The sequence below is a fragment of the Protopterus annectens genome, chromosome 1.part1, assembly GCF_019279795.1.
Source record: "Protopterus annectens isolate FY-2018-M chromosome 1.part1, PAN1.0, whole genome shotgun sequence".
In the NCBI taxonomy this organism is placed as follows: Eukaryota; Metazoa; Chordata; order Ceratodontiformes; family Protopteridae; genus Protopterus; species Protopterus annectens.
The window spans coordinates 767,820,395-767,841,851 of record NC_056726.1 but is presented as its reverse complement, the minus strand read 5'-3'; the positions used below and the strand labels follow the sequence as shown (position 1 = coordinate 767,841,851).

At 42.4% G+C, this 21,457-nt stretch overlaps 1 protein-coding gene across 1 annotated transcript in view; it reads right to left on the bottom strand.

The window, feature by feature from the left end:
* Positions 1–21,457, bottom strand: part of UBAP2 (ubiquitin associated protein 2) — a 2,620,504-nt gene that overhangs the window by 718,380 nt on the left and 1,880,667 nt on the right. Inside the window, exon 14 of the mRNA XM_044087268.1 lies at positions 705–771. Coding sequence (XP_043943203.1) covers positions 705–771 — 67 coding nt within the window. The remainder of the gene's footprint in view (positions 1–704; positions 772–21,457) is intronic.

Below are 21,457 nucleotides of genomic sequence, written 5' to 3'. Positions count from 1 at the left end.
CCCTGGCAGTACTGGCAGCACCTATGCAGGTACTAGTGGGTGATCTAGCAAATGCAATCAAACTTATACAAGTTATGCAGACACCTTCCTAACAAGAATTTTACAAAACCAAACTCAAACCTGCATGAGAAAATAAATAAATAAAAAATTGCCAAGAGAAGGTTCACATCAAGGATAAATTCCTGAGTTCAGACCAAGCAACCTGAAATTGATTAGCAGCTCAAGCACCTGATGGGAGCGGACAAAGGAGTACAAGTGTGTCCATCCTGGTGTGTGGGACACTACAGGAGTTGGTCCCAGAATGTGAGCAATCAGCCAAGTCATTTCAGCAGTGGCTCTCATTGCCAGCTCATGGACAGAGTATTGTGGTCCCTGTAGTGATGAGATAAATCAGTATCCCCACTCCCAGGGGAGGGGTTCGGACTAATATAATAAATACATACCCGCACTGCCAGTGAGGACACGAGGCACCACTGCGGCTGCCTATATGATGGCTTCCCTGGTCAGCTCTTATCCTAAGGGACACCAAAGACAGGCAGAAGAATGAGCATGGCTGTGTGTGAGACTATGCTAAACAGGCACAGTGAGGCAAAGGCATAGGGACAAGGAGAGCAGAACATCCTTCAAAGGCTACAATTATTAAATTTCACATGCATGTTTCATATTACTATTGAGCAAATTCAAAAAAAAGGTACATTACTTACAGGATGTGAAGTGCTTGAAGCCATTGTTGAGGAAGAAAGGCTGCTGTTTTGGTGATTCGGCAATGAACTGAAATGAAGTTTGAAAATTACACATTACTAACATGACAAGTAAAAAGAAATATTGAACAGCACACTTCTAACAAGTACATGCAGCTAAACAAACTACTGGGCAAGAATGCATTAAAATCACAATCTTCTTAATTCACTTAGCATATTTTCTACAGTCCCTCCTGCATTACAAAAAAGGTAATGTCTAACAATCCTTCTCACTGCTGCATGGGTTCAAGACTCAATCCTGATCTGAAATTACTAACCATGTTTTGTCAACATGAAAGGGTACACTAACCCACCTTCTTTATAAAACAGGTAGACGACTAGCTGCAAATAAATATACTGCATTTACTCTTGCCTTGTAGCACATGGCATAGCTAAAAACTACCTGTGAAAGGTTTTAACTCATCTAGTAGATACAAAAATGAAAATGCTGTACATCAAACATGTGCATGTAAACATATACACATACAATACAAACTATATACAAGGCATACATATGTACGCACATATACTGTACATTATATGTAAGAAAGGAGCTCCAACAACAAGCAATCTGACTGCTAAATAGCCAACAAGTGAGCGAACTACTTAGCCCATGGTTGTTTTTGGCTTTAAGCACAATTTTGTTAGACGCAATCTTTTTATTGGTTGTAGAAGGCCAACGAGGACTATATCTTTTTGGCAATTGGCGAGTAAACTATTTTCAATTCGTACAGTAAAAGGACCACAAGAAAATGACCATAAAAACAAATAAAATCAATCATGTAATTTCTTAAGTGTAACACATGCTGGGTCATGCACTGAACATACGCACTTGCAAGGCCTCACATCTGCCATAATATCCAATATATAATACTATTAAGTTAGTATTAATACACGGTGTGCAGTAATATCCGTTCAACAAATTTCCTGGTATAACCACAGATGTTCAAATAACAGAATCACTGCTAGTATGGTAAGGCATGAATATTATCTGCCTGTGTTCTGTCAGTGTTCTAGACAGATGTCAACAGCATTTAAGATGTCCCCTTGTGTTGCATCATCTTTCACGCTGAAAACATCAGCGGGAAACTTATCGTAAAGGAAGCGAAACCCATAAAATATTTTCTCTCTCAGAGTAAGACACCAACAAGTATACAAAAGTTCTTGACCTGTAACAGTAACATGGGCCTTTATAAGCAATCAAATTACATATAAACTGTCTTTCAAGTCACTAGTATTTAAAGTTAACCCCTCTAAGCATTAGCAGAACACACACTAAGGAAAATGGATAAGTGGAATACCTAAACAGGGGTAAGCATCCACACCCAAAAGCAAAAACACTTTCAGAATTCTAAAACAAAATGTGTACATGCAAGATATGGGCCAAAGGTCTGCACCCTTCTTGCGCATCATCAGAGAAATCTGCCTTAAGGTTAGGAAATGTAAAAAAGAAAAAAGAAACACAAGGGAAACAAAGGTGGGAGAGCTCCTAATATAGCAATGACATTATTTGGACAGCTACAGCAATGCTAAGTACTCAACTCAATGCCTGTTTTACAAAACAGATGGAATTTAATTAAAAAAAAAACAGAATGCAAGGTATAAAAGGTGGGTTACCGGGAAGGCATAAATGCCCACATGGCCCAGTTGCCTTGTACATTCTATAATTCTATGAAAAAAATAGTTAGGGAGAAACATGCCGATAATAATGATCACTACAGTGCATTACATTACATGGGTGATTTCAAAGCACTAAGAAGGTACCTAACCCCCAATATGTACACAGGGTCATGCCTTTCAGGGCAACAGAAGCAAAACCAGCTCTACTCAGACTGTACATTCAATTTGCAATGACTCATAAGTGTGTGGCAGAAGCTAAAGTGTCCGTCTTATAAACACATTAAGCTGATACATTTCTAAAGAAGGCTGTAACTGTGGAAGCTACCTTTGTGGAGTGGGCTCTGACTAAGCCACACTGTGGGATACAGTCTGCTAAGCCATATGCAAACAGTCTACATGGATATTGCTCTATTCTGCTTTCCTGGTAGAAGTCAGAAAACAGACCAGTCTAAAAGCCTCAGTTGTTAACAAAAGATCTCATCTTTTAAAAGTCAATTGTGTTCAAACACTTTTAATCTTGGTTATGATGTTTTAGAAAAAGCATACAGAGTGGAATAAATTAATTCAAGTAGAGCACTAAGACCATCTTAGGAATACAGGAAGGGTTGGTCCTTACTCTGACAGTACTCTTACAGAAGACTGCAGAAAGCTGGTCATGCATCAAGGTTTGAAGATAGTACTGTAGTGTAAATTCTTACCAAAATTTAGATGTTCTTCTCTAATATATGTTGCTGTATTCTAACATAAGGCAGTTTTGCCTCTGGTGACTCTCATAAGTCTGGCCATTTTACAAAAGATAGATGCTAACACTATGGTGTGTGTGATGTCCCTCGACTCTCCGTGGATGTTGGCCATAAATAAACATCTGGTACAAAATGGATGTCAGCATGTACCTTCCTCAGAACTGAATGCCACCGGAATCAGTGACTACAGAGTGGGTACTCAGGAGTCAGGCAAGTGCAATTGGGAAGGCAGGGTAGGAAACTATACAGCAACATACAGAAGAGAAGGACATCTAAAGTTGTGGTAGGAATTTACACAATACTACTATGTCCTTCTACCCATATGCTGCTGTATTCACAACACAAGGAAGAGTGCAAAAGCTCATGCATTAAGGACTGGGTGGAACAGAAGCACTTTCCACAAACCCATGAAGGACGATTCTGGCAAATCCTGCTCTGGTCCTGGACACAATGCCTAACTTGTAGTGTTTGGTAACGGCATGGATGGAAGACCATGTAGCTGTTTCTAAAATGGCGGCTGTATCCAGGCACTTCAAAAAGGCTCCAGAGGAGGACACTTCTCTAGTGGAATGCACCTTTACTGGGAAGGGAAGCCTTCTGCCACGGACAGTGTAGCAGAAGGTGATGGTTTTGGATATCCAAGAGGATATGGTTTGCTTGGAAACAGGGTGTCCCAGGGGTCCTGGGTGGTAAGATACAAAAAGCCAGTCTGACTTTCGGAAGGGTTTGGTCTTGGTCAGATAGTACCCAAGTTGTCTGTGAACATCTAGGGTATGTAGTATCCTTTCAGCCGGGTTTTGGGGTGAAGGGAAGAAATTGGGTAGGATTGATGGCCTGATTCATGGACAGCTCATTGAACACTTTGGGCATAAAGGTGTGGTTGATGAGCAAACATAACCTGTCCTTGTAGAAAACAGTAAAAGGATGGGAGGCAATAACGGCTTGTAGTTCTGAGACCCTTCTGGTTGAAGTAATGGCCACCAAGAGTAAGGTTTTCCATGTATAATGTTGGAGAGAACAGTCTTTGGCAGGCTCGAAGGGTGGCAGAATGAATTTCTCCAATACAAAGTTAAGATCCCAAGGAGGCGGGATGGGCTTCCTTGGGGGTCTGAGGTGCAGGACCCCTTTTAGGAAAAGTTCAACTTCCAGCCTGGAAGCCAAAGGAGGGGTGAGAGGCAGGCCATGCTGAGATGGCAGATAAGTGGGTCCTGACAGAGGAATAGGACAGTCCCGACTTAATTTACTCAGGTAAGACATGACCAACCAGCGGTTCTATTACCAGTGGTTGTAAGTTGTGTTTTTGACACCAGGCAGAAAATCTCTTCCACTTTGAAAGGTATGATATTCTGGTATTTGGTTTTCTGGCCTTCTGCAAAACCTGAAGCACGTCCTCCGTGTAAAGGTGTCTGAAGGGAATCATTGCCGTATCACCCACAATGTAAGGCTCAGAGTGGATAGATGTGGGTGTAGGAGTGTTCCCTTCTCTTGTGTGAGCAGGTTCATCCATTGGGGTAACTTGTGGTGACTGCCCATGGCTAGATGTAGTAGTAGGGGAAAACCAATGCTGCCTTGGCCAATTGGGAGTCACCTACAAGATTTGGGGTTGTTCTTTCTGAATTTTCAGCAGACCTTTTTGTATAAGAGGGAAGGGGGAATGCATAAGCGAGCCATCCCCTTCCAAGGGAATAAGCATCCACCCTCCATGCTTTGGGGTGCAGTACCCTGGAACAGAAGGTTGGAAGCGGTCTGTTCATGGGGGAGGCAAACAGATCCACATCTGGAATACCCCATAGATGGACCAGGTCCAGAAACACATCTTTGTTTAGCATCCATTATTAAGATAGAGTCGTGGTCCAGCTTAAACTATCTGCCATCACATTGTCTGCTGAGGGAATGTAGACTGCTAGGATGTTGGCTTACCTGTCTAGAGTGACTTCCCATGCCACAGGGCTAACCTGCACAGGAGGTAGGACCTTGTCCCCCCCATTTGTTGTTGTACCACAGCACAGTGGTATTGTCTGTGTACCACCTCAGCATGCCTGGACATAGATTGTACTTGAAGATTTGATGGGGGCTAATATCAGAGCTTTCATTTCCTTGAGACTGATGTGTTCTTTCTGTTGAATGAGGGTCCATGAGTTTCTCACTCTCCATTCTCCTAGGGTTGCACCCCAACCAGTGTCCAAGGTGTTTGTGAATAGTTCCCATTTGGGGGGGGGGGGGCAGGGGTAAGCCTGAGTTGGAATTTATCTGAGCTAGTCACCAATTTAGTTCCCTGGAAAATCATGGAAACATTGGAATCCTCCACTTCAGGGCATACAGATGTTTCCAGACTGTTCTCAAGTACCACTGGAATTTTCTCATGTGAAGTTTTGCCAGGGAAAATGCCATGGGGATGGTGGAAGCCATGAATCCCAGGAGCCTGAGGAACTCCCTGGCTGATATGGCTTGTAGAGGGAGTAATTCCTTCAAGTAGTGAGGGACAATATTTTTTCTGAAGGAATATAGGCCATTTTTTTCTGTTCGGACCCTGCACCCCAGGAACACATGATTCTTAGAAGGAATCAGTGATGATTTTTCTCAGGTTTTGAACACCAGACTTCTCAAGATGGAAATGGTGAAGCCTAGATGCTGTAGAAGTAAAGGAACGGACGGGGCCTGGATCCAGATCTCATCTAGGCAGGGGAAGAGTTGGATTCCCTTTGTCTTGGCAAAGGCATGACCGGTGCCAGATATTTTGTAAACACCCTTGAGGCCACAGAGAATCCAAATGGCAAAGCACAGAACTGACGGTGTGCAGAACCCACTAAGAAGCAGAGGAATTTCCTGAACAGGGGGTGGACTGGACTGTGTAAGTAGGTGTCTTATATCCAAGGATACTATGAAGGCCTGGAGTAGGATCAGTGGGAGGAGGGTAGGAAGAGTGAACTGCCAAAGGAGGGAAATTGAAGGAATGTGTTGAGATGGGACAAATCCAGGATTGGTCTCCATGGGCCTTCTTTCCTGGGTACTAGGAACATCCTGGAGTAAAATCCCTTTCCCCTTGCATGTTCAGGGGACGTCTTGAATGGTTCCTTGAACTAAGAGTTCCTGAGGAACTGAGGGGCAGAAAGGTAGTTGTTCTCAAGGGGGTTGAAGAATGCCTTTGGGAGTAGGTTTGGTCTTCCAACTCATGGAATATCCCTGCTTTATTACAGATAGGGCACAAGAGTCCTGGGTAACCTGATTCCAAGCAGTTAGGGAGAGGGAGAGACGCACGGAAAATGAGATGTTTGGATCCAGTGCCAGGTAGTCACACACAACCAGGTTTACCCTGAAAGGGCTGTTTGGTGCCAGGAGTAGAGGGAGCACGTCTGGCTGCGGCCTGTCTCCTGGAGTCCTCCTTGCTTTTGGCTGGCAACGGTCTTGCAGGCCTTCTAACAAAGGAGGTTTTGGTAGGGTAATTCTTTTGAATTAGTGGGATTGTAAAGACAAAAACATGTCACAGGTCCCTTTGTTTATAGGGCCTTAAACAGGTCAGCAGCTGCTGAGCCAAATAAATCTTTATTTTCTAGGGGTGCATCCAAGAGTTTAGACTTAATGTTATGAGGGAGAAGCTTTAACCTAAGCCAGGAGCATCTCCTCATGACAGACCTTGAAGCAGCAGCCCTAGAGAAGGCCTGTACTGCATCATAACTGCACTTAATAAAGTGCTTGGTCATCTGAGTGCAGGAAGAACAATGTAGACATTCAGCCTTAGCTAGGGAGGCAGTGAGGTCCCCCAACTGTTTAGTCACATCAGCTAACAGAGCCAGGGAATATCTGGCTATGTGGGTTTGGTAGTTAATTGCCCCAACTGCTAGGGAAGCAGAAGTGTATACCTTTTTCCCCTAGTTGCTCCATTAACCTGCTTTCCTTGTCCGAGGACAGGAGGGAGGTGGAAGTGAGTGGCTTAGCAGATTTGTCTGTAGCCACAGCAATCAGTGGAGGGATCTGCAGAAGGTGCTTTGTACAAGAACGTAGCATCCTCAGGGACCTTATAAAACCTGTCTGGGTGTTTGGGTGCAGGAGGTTGTGAATCAGGGTTTTTTGGAGGCAGCAAGGAATGCATCCAAGAAGGCAGGGTGTACTGGAGGTACAGCCTACGGGTTGGGAGACAACATTTGCAGGAGTTCATAATATCTCTTCCGGATCTCTGTAACCTGACTGCTGTCCCACTTAAAGAATTATTTCATTTGACAGATTGTTTCCCCAAAGGTGAAGTCTTCTTCTGGGGAATCTGTGCCATTAGATTCCTCCTCTGGGTAAGTGTACACCAGTGGGGAAGCAATTTGGAAGGTATAAGTGAGAGATTCGTCCCCTGATGAATCCTCTTCTTCAGATGAAACCTCTGGAGCAGGTTTAGTTTTGGGGGTAGATGCAGTAGGGGCCTGACGTAGGGCTAACGTGGTGTTCAAAAGGCCCTGGGTGAAGGCCTGCCAGTCAGGAAGCTGATCAGAGGCAGCGGGCATCGGCGAAGGAGCAAGATGTTTCATTTTTTGCTTCTTTTTATGGGACTCAGATATTGAGGTATTGGAGATCCAGTGAAGAGTGGGAAGGCCGGATAGCACTCAACAATATCAGACCCAACATCCTCGCGAACCACAAATTACGAGATCCCATGCGGACCCTCGAATATGATGAACCTAGGTTCCCCCTCGGTGACCGAATCAGATAGGTTCATAGGTTCGTACTAGACTATCTGCCCTAGGGCATTTATAAGCTTAGCCAGAGTGTGTGTGGCTTTCACCACCCCTGAGAATACTACGCCCTTTTAGGGTTTATTTACTGTGCCTCTGTCTAGTAGTGACACAGAGATGACTCCCGGGGTAAACCTACGATCTCCCATCCAATCGTCAAGATTTCTCTTGAACAGAGTTAGTGAGGGGCTCTGCTGCCTGCGATTGCCTCTGGGTATATGCCCTCGGTTTCTCTAATGGCTTTCACTTGGGTTCCTGCCAAAGGGAGGTCCTAAGATTCCAGCTTGGACTCTGGGGCTTCATCGGCCTCGAGAGGTATGGCTGGAAGGGAGGGTGCAGCAGTAAGTTCGGGCCTAGACGTTTTGGCCTTTTTGACCAGTGGCTTGTCCAAGGGGCCGGATGTCAGATCCACTCCTTTGGCCAAACGCTTGAGACATCGGTTTTCTAAGTATAGTTTTAAGGCAGCTAAGCGACTCCTGAGGGTTTTGGGAACAAAGGCCTGACAAACACTACAAGCAGTGTGGTACTGTCCCTGGCCTAAGCAAAACAGGCAGAGCTCATGTGCATCTTTATGTGGAATTTGCCTTCCACACCTACACTTGCCCTTTCTACCAGACAGCAGTAGCAAAAGATAATCAAAACCCCCTATGGGGTACTTATCTGAAGTCAGACAAGATGAGTGCTTCACACATCACTTTTCCGAAGGAGTGACGACTGGAGCTAGCAATCACACAAACAGCAGAAAACTTCTGACGAAGGTGCGTGCTGAATTCCATTTTGCAGCCGGTCTCCACAGAGAAGCAGGATGTCTCACACACACCATAGCGGTAGAATCTATCTTGTAAAACAGCCAGACGTACGACAGTCACCAGACGCTAACTCCCTTGTGTTATGAATACAGCAGCATATGAACAGAAGGACATCAGTTATTTTCCTGGCCATGGAGGTGGTGGTTACTGGAAAGTTTGTTTTCCAGGATGAGCACCTTAAGGCAGTATGGCTAACCTTTTCAAAGGGAGGTGTGGTGTGAGCATTTCAGGCTCACTTTTTCAAAGACAAATGGAAAAGAAAACAGGTCTTCTAAGATGTCAACTGAAAAAAAAGTTTCAGATTACAGTTGGCAGAAACAGGAGAAAGGCATACTCAAACAGAAATGCAACCTGACAGACAAAGCCTCAAATGAACAACTTACATAAGCTATTGCACCATTACAGGAAGTGAAGAGTCAAACTGGGTTTAGCTGTTTCCTGCTGTTGCATAGACAGAACCTCTCATTTCACCAGGTACGACATTCTGGCATTTGGCCGTCGAGCCAACTCTAATTTGTTACTCTCTCTGGCAAGAGCAATTGTATATGTGGTACAAATATGAAATCTTCCAGACTCTCTCTTCATAGTTTTAAGGTTGGAGTGAATTAATGACTCCGCCCTGCAGAGTTTGCAGGGTTGCTGTCAGGAGCTATTATTATGGGATCCCCCTGGCTCATATTGAGATCCACATCTGTTTTGATCAATGTGGCATATGATCAGTATTGCTTTACTCTTTTCTCTGACTATCAGAAATTCTGGAATGGATGGGAAAGCATAAAGGGGACCCTGAATCCACAGAATGAAAATTACATTAATTTTGCAGGCTACTAGGTAAGGCAGTCAAGAACAGAAATTCATCAGCTGATAGTTTGCAGATGTCCACCACCATCATCACCCACTTGTCTATGACCTTGAGAAAGACCTACACGATCAGTTTCCATTTGTGCAAATTTTCCTAATGTTTTGCTCAAGTGATCTATGACTAAGCTTTGGTTAAGTACACAAACGTCTTAGGGATGTGCAGCCAACAAGTGGCCAAGACCCAAAGGTTCATAGCCTGTAGTGGGTATAAGACTACGGCCCTCACCACTTATTCATAAAAAGTATATCAGTGGCATAGCTAACAACTTACAGGGCCCCTAGCTCAAGTGCTGACCTGAAGCCATGGTTGGAACAATTTTATGTTCTATCTCCTTTATATTAACAATGCTTTGCACCTGACCTTTGTAGCCAACAACCCTGCACGTTAAGACAGGAAAGAAAATCACCACATACAGACCAAGACACTGGTGATCAGTGTGTAGTTTTGGAGGTTAGGAGAGAAGTGAAAAATCCTGCAGGATTTTGTCCAATATTTTAAAAAGTTGTCTGTGTAAGAGGGGGTTCTGCACAGGACATTCTGCATATGACATTTTACTTACGTCCTGTATTCTTTTAGTGAGGAACCTCTGTGGACATTCCAATTGCTGGATATGCCTGGCTAGGTACATGTTAAAGGGGGGCACTGTACTCAAAGATGAGTCTGATGAATGCCAAATACAGTGGAACAATGACTTCCTTGGACTTGGATGCCATACCTTTGTTTATAAGTTGCACGATATAGATTTCCTCACCACTGCAGACACATGAGGGTCAAAGGCTAGGTTACTATCTATGTGTATTCTTAAGTCCCTGACTACTGGGTCAACTCTAAGGAGTGCGTTGTCAATATGATAGTTACCAGGGATGGATTACTTCCCAAAGGATACTATTATGCATTTCTTGGCATTTAGTTTTAGTCCACAGATCGGACACCAGCTGTTTGCGGCTGTGTGAGATTCCATGACAGCTCCTAATTTGCAATCATCTGCAAATTTAGTCAACCAGAGACAAAGTAAATGACAAAAAAGAATGGTTCAAGGACTGATCCCTGAGGGACTCCACTTGTGACTGGCCTCTTTGTAGAGGTGGACTCCCCAATCCTAACTTCCTGGGTCCTATCTGTGAACCAGCTGTCTATCCACCAGGTGACATACGAGTTTGTACCTAGAGTTTGTCAACAATGTCCAAGTGAGGTGCGACACCCCTGCACTGGCCTAGAAATAAAGGAGCCTCAATCCTCACCACTGGGAACAGTGGGGGAACGTACACACTGGGAGAATGACATGTACACACAGTGAATTTGCAATTTCCCTTAAGAGCACACAGAGATCACAGTCTGCGGCTGGTTTGCCTCTCTTTCTCCAGATCCCCAATAAGACTCCGCACTGGCACAGCTATAGGGTTGAGTTCTCAGCTGAGTGGCCAAGCCAAAACCTCCAGCACCCTCTCTGTCCAATCAGTGCTTCGTGTCACTGCCCAATTAGCTGACACACACTGAGATTTGATTTACATACAAACACACACCTGGGAAAGGCTGGCACAGGTTTACTAGCTATGCCCCCTTCTGCCCAGACTATAAGGTAGTTTCAGCTGCCACCAGTCAACTCTATCAGCTACTCTACGGTCCTTAAAGGGTATCCAATCCTACTGTGCAATGTTACTAATACAAATGGTAGTCTGACCAAGATCAAGGCTATTTAGGAGTGGCCTGTAGTGTGTCACCAAAGAGATATGAAAGTACTCTAAGAGCCTAAATATGTCTCACAGATATCAGCCACAAAGAATTACATATATTTAATAATAAATAAATAGTAAAAGAACAAGACAATACTCAGTAAGTAATCAGTTGCATCAGAGTCAGAATCACAGAAAATATTTAAAACATTGCAGGACAGTCTCAAAGAAAGAAAACATCTAAGATATACTTTACTATATGCCTATATGAATCAAAAATAGTTACTCTGCCCTAAAAACTTACAGCAAGGCAGGTGCAGAAGGTGATGATGAGTGGATGTTCTTGTTAGGTCAAAGACAAAATACAAAATGCCCAGTCTCTCTCGGAGAGAGATCTTAAATTAATATTAAATATTACTGCTGGGATAGCTTGGATGACATCACTTTGTCACCTGACTAAGTTCTCAAGCTAAACTCCCATTGTAGCATCTAACATCTCCCTGTGAAAAACCTCTCTTAGATCTTTGCAGCTGCTAGGAAGTCATAAAACAATAAAACACTTCTACATCTCAAACCTAGTAATTACTTCTCTTTCAGACAATACAAAAAAAGTCCAGCTCTAGACATTGTGTCTGCTACTGCAGTGAAACAGACATCTTTTGGTTAAGGCCCAGCTATAAAGTAACTTAGCCTCAACTACTCTTAAGTTTTGCAAGTTAATCTTCTATGTTCCAGCAGGGTACACTGTGGATACATCTCTGAATCTCAGTACCGTACAAACCCTGTTCAACAGCCTTCTGTATCACACAACACACAGTTCCAATATAGTGTCAACACAAGCAACTGCATCATTCTGGTATTCACAAATGACATAACTATTTAGAAAATTCCAGATAGCTGGGCTGGCAGTATTTCCTTTTTGTCACATGGGGTATTGTGTCAAATGCCTTGGCCAGGTCAAGGTAGGCAGTGTGAACAATTTTGCCCTCATCAATTATTTTGGTGACCCTCTCAAAAAAGTCCACCAGGCTAAGTAGACATGGTCTGCCCTTGACGAAACCAAACTGGGTTAGGTCCAGTATGAAAGTAAAACACCACCACCAATCACCAAAACTATAAAACAGATCAATCCAAAGAGGACAAATCATTTGTCATTCCTCTACATCATGGCAGCAACAACTCTGACATCTCAAACTTCTGTCCTATTGCCATTCTTTTCCGTATCTCCCCAATCTATAAAATATTACAAAAGTGAATCCACACACAGCTCATAAATCATCTAGTTAAATACCAACAGCTTTCCCCCACTCAGCATGACTTTAGGCCTGGACATAGCACCAACACTGCCCTCATCTCCTTCTTAGACACAGTAAATACAGCCTGCGACTCTGGCTCCTTAGTTTCAGTTCTCTTTCTCGATCTATCAAAGGCATTTGAGACCCTTTCTCACTCCTTACTGCTCAGCAAACTCTCCAACCTCAATCTATCTCCCCCCACCCTACAATGGTTTACAAACTACCTCAAAAACTGGCAGGAATCCTCTAAATGGCAAAACTCTTCCTCCCCTTTAATCACTGCCAACACAAGTGTTCCCCAAGGATCAATTCTTGGTCACCTCCTCTTTAGTATATTTGTCAACAACTTTCATCAAACCCTTAGTCATAGTTCTGTCATCCAATACGCTGATGATTCAACTATCATCTCCTCCTCAAAATCTCTCACCAAATTACAGCAACTTACCCAAGAAGCATTCACCTTTACTAAACATTGGATGTCCCAGAATCACCTCGCCCTTAACCGTAACAAAACAAAACTTTTATTTGCTCCCACAAAAACTACCCCCACTGACAAATCTCTTTTTACAATTACTTTGTGTAACAATACTATCCTAGAAGTCGTTCCTAGTACCAAACTGCTAAATGTCATCACTGATGACAAACTAACCTTTGACCTTCATATCCACAGCAATATCAAAAAACCTCATCAAAAGCTAGGTGCCCTATATCGACAATTATTTTCTCAGTCTCACTGCCAAAACGGCCCTCACCTCATCCTTCCTACTCTGCTTTATGGTGCTCCCATCCTTACCAACCTACAATCTTCCCTAAAAAGCAAGCTTGACTTTTGTTACAATAAAACTGCCAAATTTGCTACAAACTCTAAATACTCTACCCACCACTGCTCCTCATTGCATAAACTAATCTGGCTGGAATCCCACCACCATCTTACTTACCTTTAACTAACCACAGCCCACAAAATAATCTACCAACCTGAATATTGCCCTTCCCTTTCATCCATAGTGACCATGTACCAGCCCAATCACCACCTCAGGCCAGAAAACAAAATGTTGCTGTCTATAGAGAAACCCAAACTGTCATCTTGCCAAATGCTGTACTCCTATGCTGTCTCTAAGTTATGGAATAATCTTCCTCCTTCGCTCAGATCAACCTGCAAGTCTGCTTCTTTTAAAAAAAAATCCCTAAAATTACATTTATTCTCTAACTGGTGATGCTCCTGTACACCACAAAAAAACCCCAACACCTAATTTCCCCACGATGGAACCTCTCTGTCTATTCTCAGATCTTTCCCACTCTTTTCTCTGTACCTTCTCATGCCTCCTCTCTCCAGCTTTTCATCCTGATACAGTCTGTTCACCTGCTTCACCCTGTACTCTATACCCCTTTACTTTGAATCCTACACACTCACATCTACATACTATCTTTTTCTACTCGCATATACCAAGTTACTTTCTTCTTCTACTCTGACTTTCATACTTCTGTTTCCATTTATGCTCTTCACTTATAAAATGTCTTTTCTATGTATTATTGAAATGTCATCTCTGCCAATTGTCTTATCCTTTTCTACCATCTGTCCATTTTTATCTATCAACAATTGTTTTAACTAATTGTATGTAGTAATGCATCTATTTTATTCAACTATCTACAATGTTTTAATTTGTTAATTGTATGTAATAATGTGGAGCTTTTCTCCCCGGGCCTCCACTGCAAATGGGCTCCTCCAGACCCAGTGGACTTTCCCGGTCAACAAATGCAATAAATAAAGAAATCAAACTGCCAAGGTGTTAAAATCACCAATATTTTAATCATTTCTAGCTCCTCGGTGTAACCATCTTCACAGAATACCAGATTGAGTAGGCGTGACTTACCCTTGATGAAACCAAATAGGGTTAGGTCCACAGTGTGAAGGTTTACAATATCTCTACTGATCATCTCCATGATAATTATTTCCATGGCTTTACATACAAGACGAGTGAGACTTATGGGTATGTAGTTTCACAGGGTCTGTAGATGGCCCACCTTTGTGCAGAGGGATTACTGCTGCCTTTCTCCATTCATGGGGCACGAAATATCTGTCTGGAGGCTACAGTTAAACAGCAATTCCAGAGGCTCTAACAGGTCATGTTTCATGCTATTTAGAACTTATCCTGAGATATTGTCTGGGCCCACTGATGCACTTTTCTTGGTCTTAGAGCAGTAAGGACCTGTTCCCCAGTGGTAGTACGGAGAGTTGTATTTGATATTTCCTAGGGAGGTAAAGTTAGAGCTGAATTTATCAGCAAAGAGGTTTGCTATGACTTCTGGCTCAGTACAGGTGCCTCCATTTACAATGAGGTCTGCACACAACTGTGTACTGCCTTTGAGGTTGCGGATATAGCTAAAGAATGCTTTGTGGCTGTCCTTGGCCTGGAAGGCCAAACTTACTTCAGGTTTGGCTTTGGTAGACTATTTGCCCTCAGAGTTTTAGTTTGATGAGAGTGCTTTTATCTGGCTGGGTGCAGCACCTTCTAATTTTTGCCATAATTTTCTTCTTCCTATTATACAGCCTACTGATTTTGAGGGAAAACTAATAAGTAGAGACTGAAAATTAAGGATGAAATATTTAAAATTATTTTAAAGTTAGAAATAAATTGAGCAGTACTTACTGATAATGAAGAATTAGCTGGTCAAGAATGATGAAAATGGGTGAGTCGGGTGAATGGCTACTACTAGTGCTGGTCTTACCATAGCCTCATTCTACTGGGATACAATGCTCCTTGCTTCTTCTCTCACTAGAAGCAAAATATTAGCACCAAACTGAAAGTGAGAAGCAGGCCACAGCCTGTTTGGTGAACCACAGTCTTGTCCCAGATGATGCAAAGGTCCATAGGCTTGATGTAGCCTTTTTCTGGTAGATGACATGAACAGCAACCAAACTAATCAGGAATGTCAAGCACTGAAACTCACTGCCCAACCAAAAACAGTCAGGAGTCAATGTGCTCTGCTGCTTCTCTCTTGGTTACTGTCCTGCAACAGAGGGGATGCAGAGAAAATTTTCTGCATTTGGTGTTGAAATCTTAAGCAAAGAGATTCCAACAGGCCTGCTCAAACTCTGAAAAATGACCTAGGCTGTTTCCTTGCTGAAAGACCACTCAAAGTAGCAGTATTTGTCTGTTCAACTTGACCACAATCATGATGGATGCCCCTTTATGTGTGCTGCAACTTTAAGGCCCTTTCCCAAAACCTCAGTCCTTCTCTGCAAGTGGAATAAGATCTTGTTTCTTTCAGTTTAGGTACCATACTCCTATCACACTGTCCGATGAGACTTGGACTCTAAATGCCTGCAATACTAGGAGGACTGCTTATCTCCTCTATGCAGATGTGCATTTCAGCATCTCTGTCCACATTTCCTGGGTTGCCTTGCTCTCCAATACTTCCACACCTCAAAATGAACACATCCACGGTCACTATGGCAACTGGGGTGAGCAAATAAAGTGCATTTTAACTGGAGGGTTCTGTAGAGTTGTCCACCATAAGAGGCTCTATATGCATGCCTTTGCTAGCCTGATTTTGTTTGCCACAGGTTGAAATGTCTTTCTTTCCACTGTAATCATAGTCCACTGAAGAATTCTCATGTTTAGTGTGGTGAATGTAACAGTCTGAATGGCAATGGACATGAGCGCACCAGTACTCTTAGGACTGCAGAGACAGAAGGTCTTTCTGTCTGCAAGAGACAATGAACTTTTGACTACTGAAGCAATCTTTCTGCAAGAAATTTTGCTTTCTGATCCATCATGTCCAACTGGCAACTAATGAACAGAATGGACAGAGTCGGAGAGCAGGAATTCTGCAACACCAACTGCGATCCCCAAGGTAGACCCAGGGTAGGTACTGTCTTGCCACAGCCAGCAATTCTATAACTGGAGCCACTACAAAACAGTTGTCAATGTAGGGGAAGACTTAGCTGCATGTGAGCTGCAACTGAAGGAATAAGACCATGCATTTGGTGTATACTGGCGGGGGGGGGGGGGTATGGTAGTATGGTGAAACCAAACAGCTGATGAATAGCTACCACCTCAGAGTGCATGGACAACCTTGATGCTTTTGCTATCTTGATGTGTAGGCATGCATCTTGGAAATCCTAACAGCACATTCAATCTCCAGCCTGTAGACATGGCAAAATAGACTGCACCATGACCCTATGTTAAGTACAATTGTGTATGTGAACACACCAAAACAGCAGTTATTTGCAGACATTTGAAGGAACACTACTACGTAGGCTTAACTACATGGGTTATAACCCACCAAGGATATAACAGCCAGCCAGCTTCTGGGCATCTTCCCAGCGCCTAAACCAGTCAGCCAGCTCAAGCCAAGCTGACTAAAAAGACAAGTTTTGGCACCATTTTCAATGTCCCTTACTATTTTGCCAATGGCTCTAAATATAAAGAAAATAAAGGGGAAAGAGGACAATCCTTCATATAACCTCCTAATTAGCCTTATTTTTGTATTAAGGAATGCAGATGTTTCCATTGTCCTACTCAAAATCCCAGCTTACTCTGTTGAATGCTTTCTCTGCATCAACACCCAACAACAACAGTGGTATTCTAACATTCAGCTTCGCTCAGGATCACTACTATTCTATTAGTTGTGAAGTGCTTTTCTTCCCTCTCTCCACAAAATCACATTTATTTTTATTTTATTTTACATTTGTTGACCGGGCTAATCTAACTGGATATATGTTAATTTTCAGAAGAGGCCCGGGGAGATCAGCTCCAAGACAGAACAATGAAAACAACACATAACAAATAAACAACAGTAAACAAGAGTCAGTACAGAATGCAGGTATAATACAGCATATGGGTACAATACATAATATTCTAGAGGGAGATAGTAATTATGGTCAATAAGGAAGGTATAACAGTTCATGAGTAGTATGGGGTAGGTAGAGCCAAGTTTGAAGAGACAAATGACTAGTCAGGTTTAGTACATGGGCATAACCAGTGTGTTCTGAGGAACAGGTTCAATTTGTTTTTGAAGAGTGATAATGAGGGAAGTGAGGAAAGGTCACCGTGGAGAAGATTCCAGGCTTTTCCAACAGCATCAGAGAAGAGACAATCGCCAGCCTTGTTGCTAGGTTTAGAGGTATGTACAAGAAGTTTGTGAGATGACCTTAAGGACTTCGTATTTTTATAGGGGGCGATGAGGGTGGATAGAATAGAATTATTGGAAGGTTTATAAAGAGTGTTAAAGGCTATGGATAGTTGGTGGAATTTAATCAGGTTTTGTAGTTCAAGCCATTCAAGCTGTTTTATATTAATGCAATGGTGGGTTCTAAATGGGTTGCCTGTAGCAAATCTGGCAATGTTATTGTAGGACATTTCCAATTTGCTGAGGTTATTTTTAGATAGCTTAGTAAAAATGGGCGAGGCATAAAGGAGTGAAGAGATGAGATAAGTGTAAGCTACAGTTGTTTAGCTGTAGGTGAAAGAAAGGGTTTAATCCTATAGAGAGCGCCATGTTATTTGTTGACAGTTTTTATAGTATAGTTGATATGGATGTCAAAGTTCAGATTGTCAATGGTGATACCCAGTAGTTTGGTGGTTGGGTCTGGTGATATAATAGTTTCATTGGTGGATATAAATGAGAAATCAAAAGGAGAGGACTTGTGAGAGTAGTAGTGCAAAGGAGGAGTTTAGTTTTTTTGGGGTTTAGGAGAAGGCAATGCTGTGTGAACCATTGTTCAACTGTGTTAAATACTTTCTGGGTAAGAGAGAGAAGAGGAAGTGGCTGAACATATCAGTGTGGAGTCACCAGCGTATTGTATGCATGTGGCTTGCAGGATGGCTAGATGAAGATCATTAATAAACATGGAGAAAAGTAGAGGTCCTAGGATGGACCCTTGAGGGACACCAAGGGTAATGGGCAGGAGGGTAGATAGAGACTTGTGCCATAGCACAGCCTGTTGTCTTATCTATGTAGGACTGGAACCACTTTATGGAAAATATATCTATTGACAGGGATTTAAGTATTTTGATAAGAATCTGATGATTTACCATGTCAAATGTTTTAGACAGGTCAATAAATAGTGCTGAAGAAAGATTGTTAAGGTTTCAGTTTTTATTAATACCATCAGTAAAGGAAAGAAGGGCAGTGGTAGTGCTATGTGAAGGTCTGAATCCATGTTGACAGTTGTAAATTGGAAAGGAAGTTATTTTGGGTTAAGTGGTCAAGTAATTGCCTATGGATGCATTTCTCCATGATCTTTGCCAAAGGAGAGTGAAGGGCAATGGGGTGGTAGTTAGAGAGTTCAGTGCAGTGTCCACCTTTATGGAGGGGGATAATATGGGAGATTTTCCATAAGCTAGGGATATAACTTTCGGTAATAGTTCTATTGATCAGAATGGAAATGGGATAAGCGATAGCTTTGGCGAATTGCTGTAGAAATTCAGCAGGTAGTTGGTCTGCTGAGGGAGAGCATGGTTTTAATTTCTGTAATAGGGTTAGAATATATGTTGTTGGGACAGGTTGAAAATGAAATGGAGGGGGGGTGAGGTTGATTTATAGGAAGGTAAAGTGAAGTTATTAGGTGATAGCTGACTAGCTAGTGTTTGGATAGCAATAGTAAAAAAGGTACTGGCTGTATTCATGGGATGTTTGTGGACAGTAGTTTGAGGGCTTGGTGTAGTGGATTGACCTGGATTGAGTAGATGATTAATGCTAGCCCAGAATTTTTGTGGATTGTTTTGGTTAGCTTGTTGAGATTGTAGGTAGTAGTTTCTTTTATCAGAAAGTATAGCTTTCTTGGTAGCATTTCTTAGCTGTCTAAAGGTTTGTTGGTCTACAGGGTTTTTAGTCATTCTCCATTTGGCCCAAAATTTATTTCTAAGATGTATTTTGTGTTTGGTTTCTTTTGACAGCCATGGGACAGAGCTGGTTTTAATTCTAATTAATCCGGTTGGAGCATGGTGGTTAAGAATGGCAAGGAAGTTAGAGTTAAAGTAATTAACGGCTTCTCCTAAAGGGAGGTGTCATAAGGGAGACCAGTTGCAAGCTCTTAGTTCCATTTAGAGTAGATCTGGGTTAAAGTTCTTTTTAGATCTGATATTTCTGACAGATGTTGGAATGGGAGCACTTGTTTTATGCCTGATGATGTAGGTAAGTAAGTGGTCACTTATATCATCAGGGAGGGTTCCAGAATCATAAATGTGAGGATGATGGTTTATAAGAATCCAGTCTAAGCAGCTTTATTTCTTGTTAGATTTATTTATCCTGGTGGGGGAGGTAATGGTTTGTGAAAACCCATACAGGTTAATGTGGGTGGTAGGGAGGCTGCTACAATAGCAGTTCCAATCAATGTTTATATCGCCTAGGATTATGGTTTCTTGGGGCAGCTGTTGGGATAGCCAACAAATGATATTTTCCATGGTGGCAGTGTTATTACCAGGTGGTAGATACAGCTAATATAGATGGATTTGGCATTGTTAAGATGAAATTTGGAGATAATTTCTGCATTGGAATCTAGAGGTAGTTTACAGTCGTATGTGGTTAATTGTAAGCTAGCTTTACATAGCATAGCAACCCCACCGCCCTTCTTGGCTACTCGGTCAAGTCTCAGGATATTATATCCAGGTGGGATGATTTCATTGTCTTTAGTTACAGGTTTTAACCATGTTTCTGTTAATCAGAGAACATTAAAGGAGTAGACGTCAACTAGAGCTTGGAGTCGAATTACTTTATTGTTAATGCTACGTATATTAAGATGAGCTACTAAGAGGGAGTTAGATGCTTTAGTAAGGGAATGAGTAGGTGATTGTTTGTGGTTATGGACAGTGATAGGAGTTGTTGTTGGGCCTGGGTTAGGATGGATGTCACCATCCTTTAATGAGAGTAGTGGACCTAGATAGTTTGGATTAAGGAATCTGCTGTATAGAAATAGGCCTTTCCTGGGATTTAGATGGTTATGTCTAATGTGTAGTATTCTATGATACTTTGCAAGTAGGTAGTTGGGTGAAGATGTTATATTTGCATGGATAAAAAGGAGATGTAGGGATGGAGAGTTGGTTTCCTTATTACAGTAGTGAGGGTGTGGACATAGTGGGTGTTCAAAGGAGGTGAGTAAGTAGGTGAAGATTAAAGGAGGTAGTAGTAAGAGTGTGAATAAAAGTAGGACATAAGATGGGGTGGGTGTGGTTTATACATTGGAATTAAGTATTGGTTGTCTGTAAGTAGAATATAGAAGTATAAAGGGTGAGGATGGAGGAAGGGAGAAGGGTGTGGTAAGACTGAAGGGAAGTGGTGAGAAGGTAAATATGAGAAAAGATGGCTAATGGTAGACTGTTAAGAGAGTAATGGTAAGAGGAAGAGGTGTGTTTAGGCACTAATGGTGAGAGGAAGAGGTGTGGTTAGTAAGTATAAGGGTATGGCCCTTGGGGTGGGTGGGAATTGGGGGTAGGGAGGGGAGCGGAGTGAGCCCGCAGGGCGCACGGAGTGGGTAGAGACAGATACTGACGCAGTTAGAAAAATCAATCAGCAGGACTGACTCCAGGAGGTAGGTTGGAATAGTATTGAGCCTAGAAAGGTGGATGTAGACAGTAGAAGTGGAAGGTAAAAATGAGAGGACTAAATAGCAATTCAGGGACAACAGAACTTAAGAAATTAAGGTAAGTAGCTGGCCATAAGAGAATGGTAAGAAGGGGATTACGGCTAGAATAAGGGTGCCACCTAGTGGGCAGTTCAAGTATTGCAGGCTGATATGAGAGGGAGTAAGCTGGTGGACAACAAGGAACAGTGGGTGTAAGACAAAAGGGGTATCTATACATTAATCCGTATCAGTTTTGGCAGTACCTCTACCATTCATTCAGATAGTACAGATGAGTACATTACAATTGTTGGTTTAAAAATGAAATGGGTCTATATGAGGCTACGTCTGATGGGTCTTTACCCTCTATAGGTACTATGGTTACCAAAGCGTCTTCCAACATGATGGTGCTTTCTTTAAAAAAAGTATTAAAC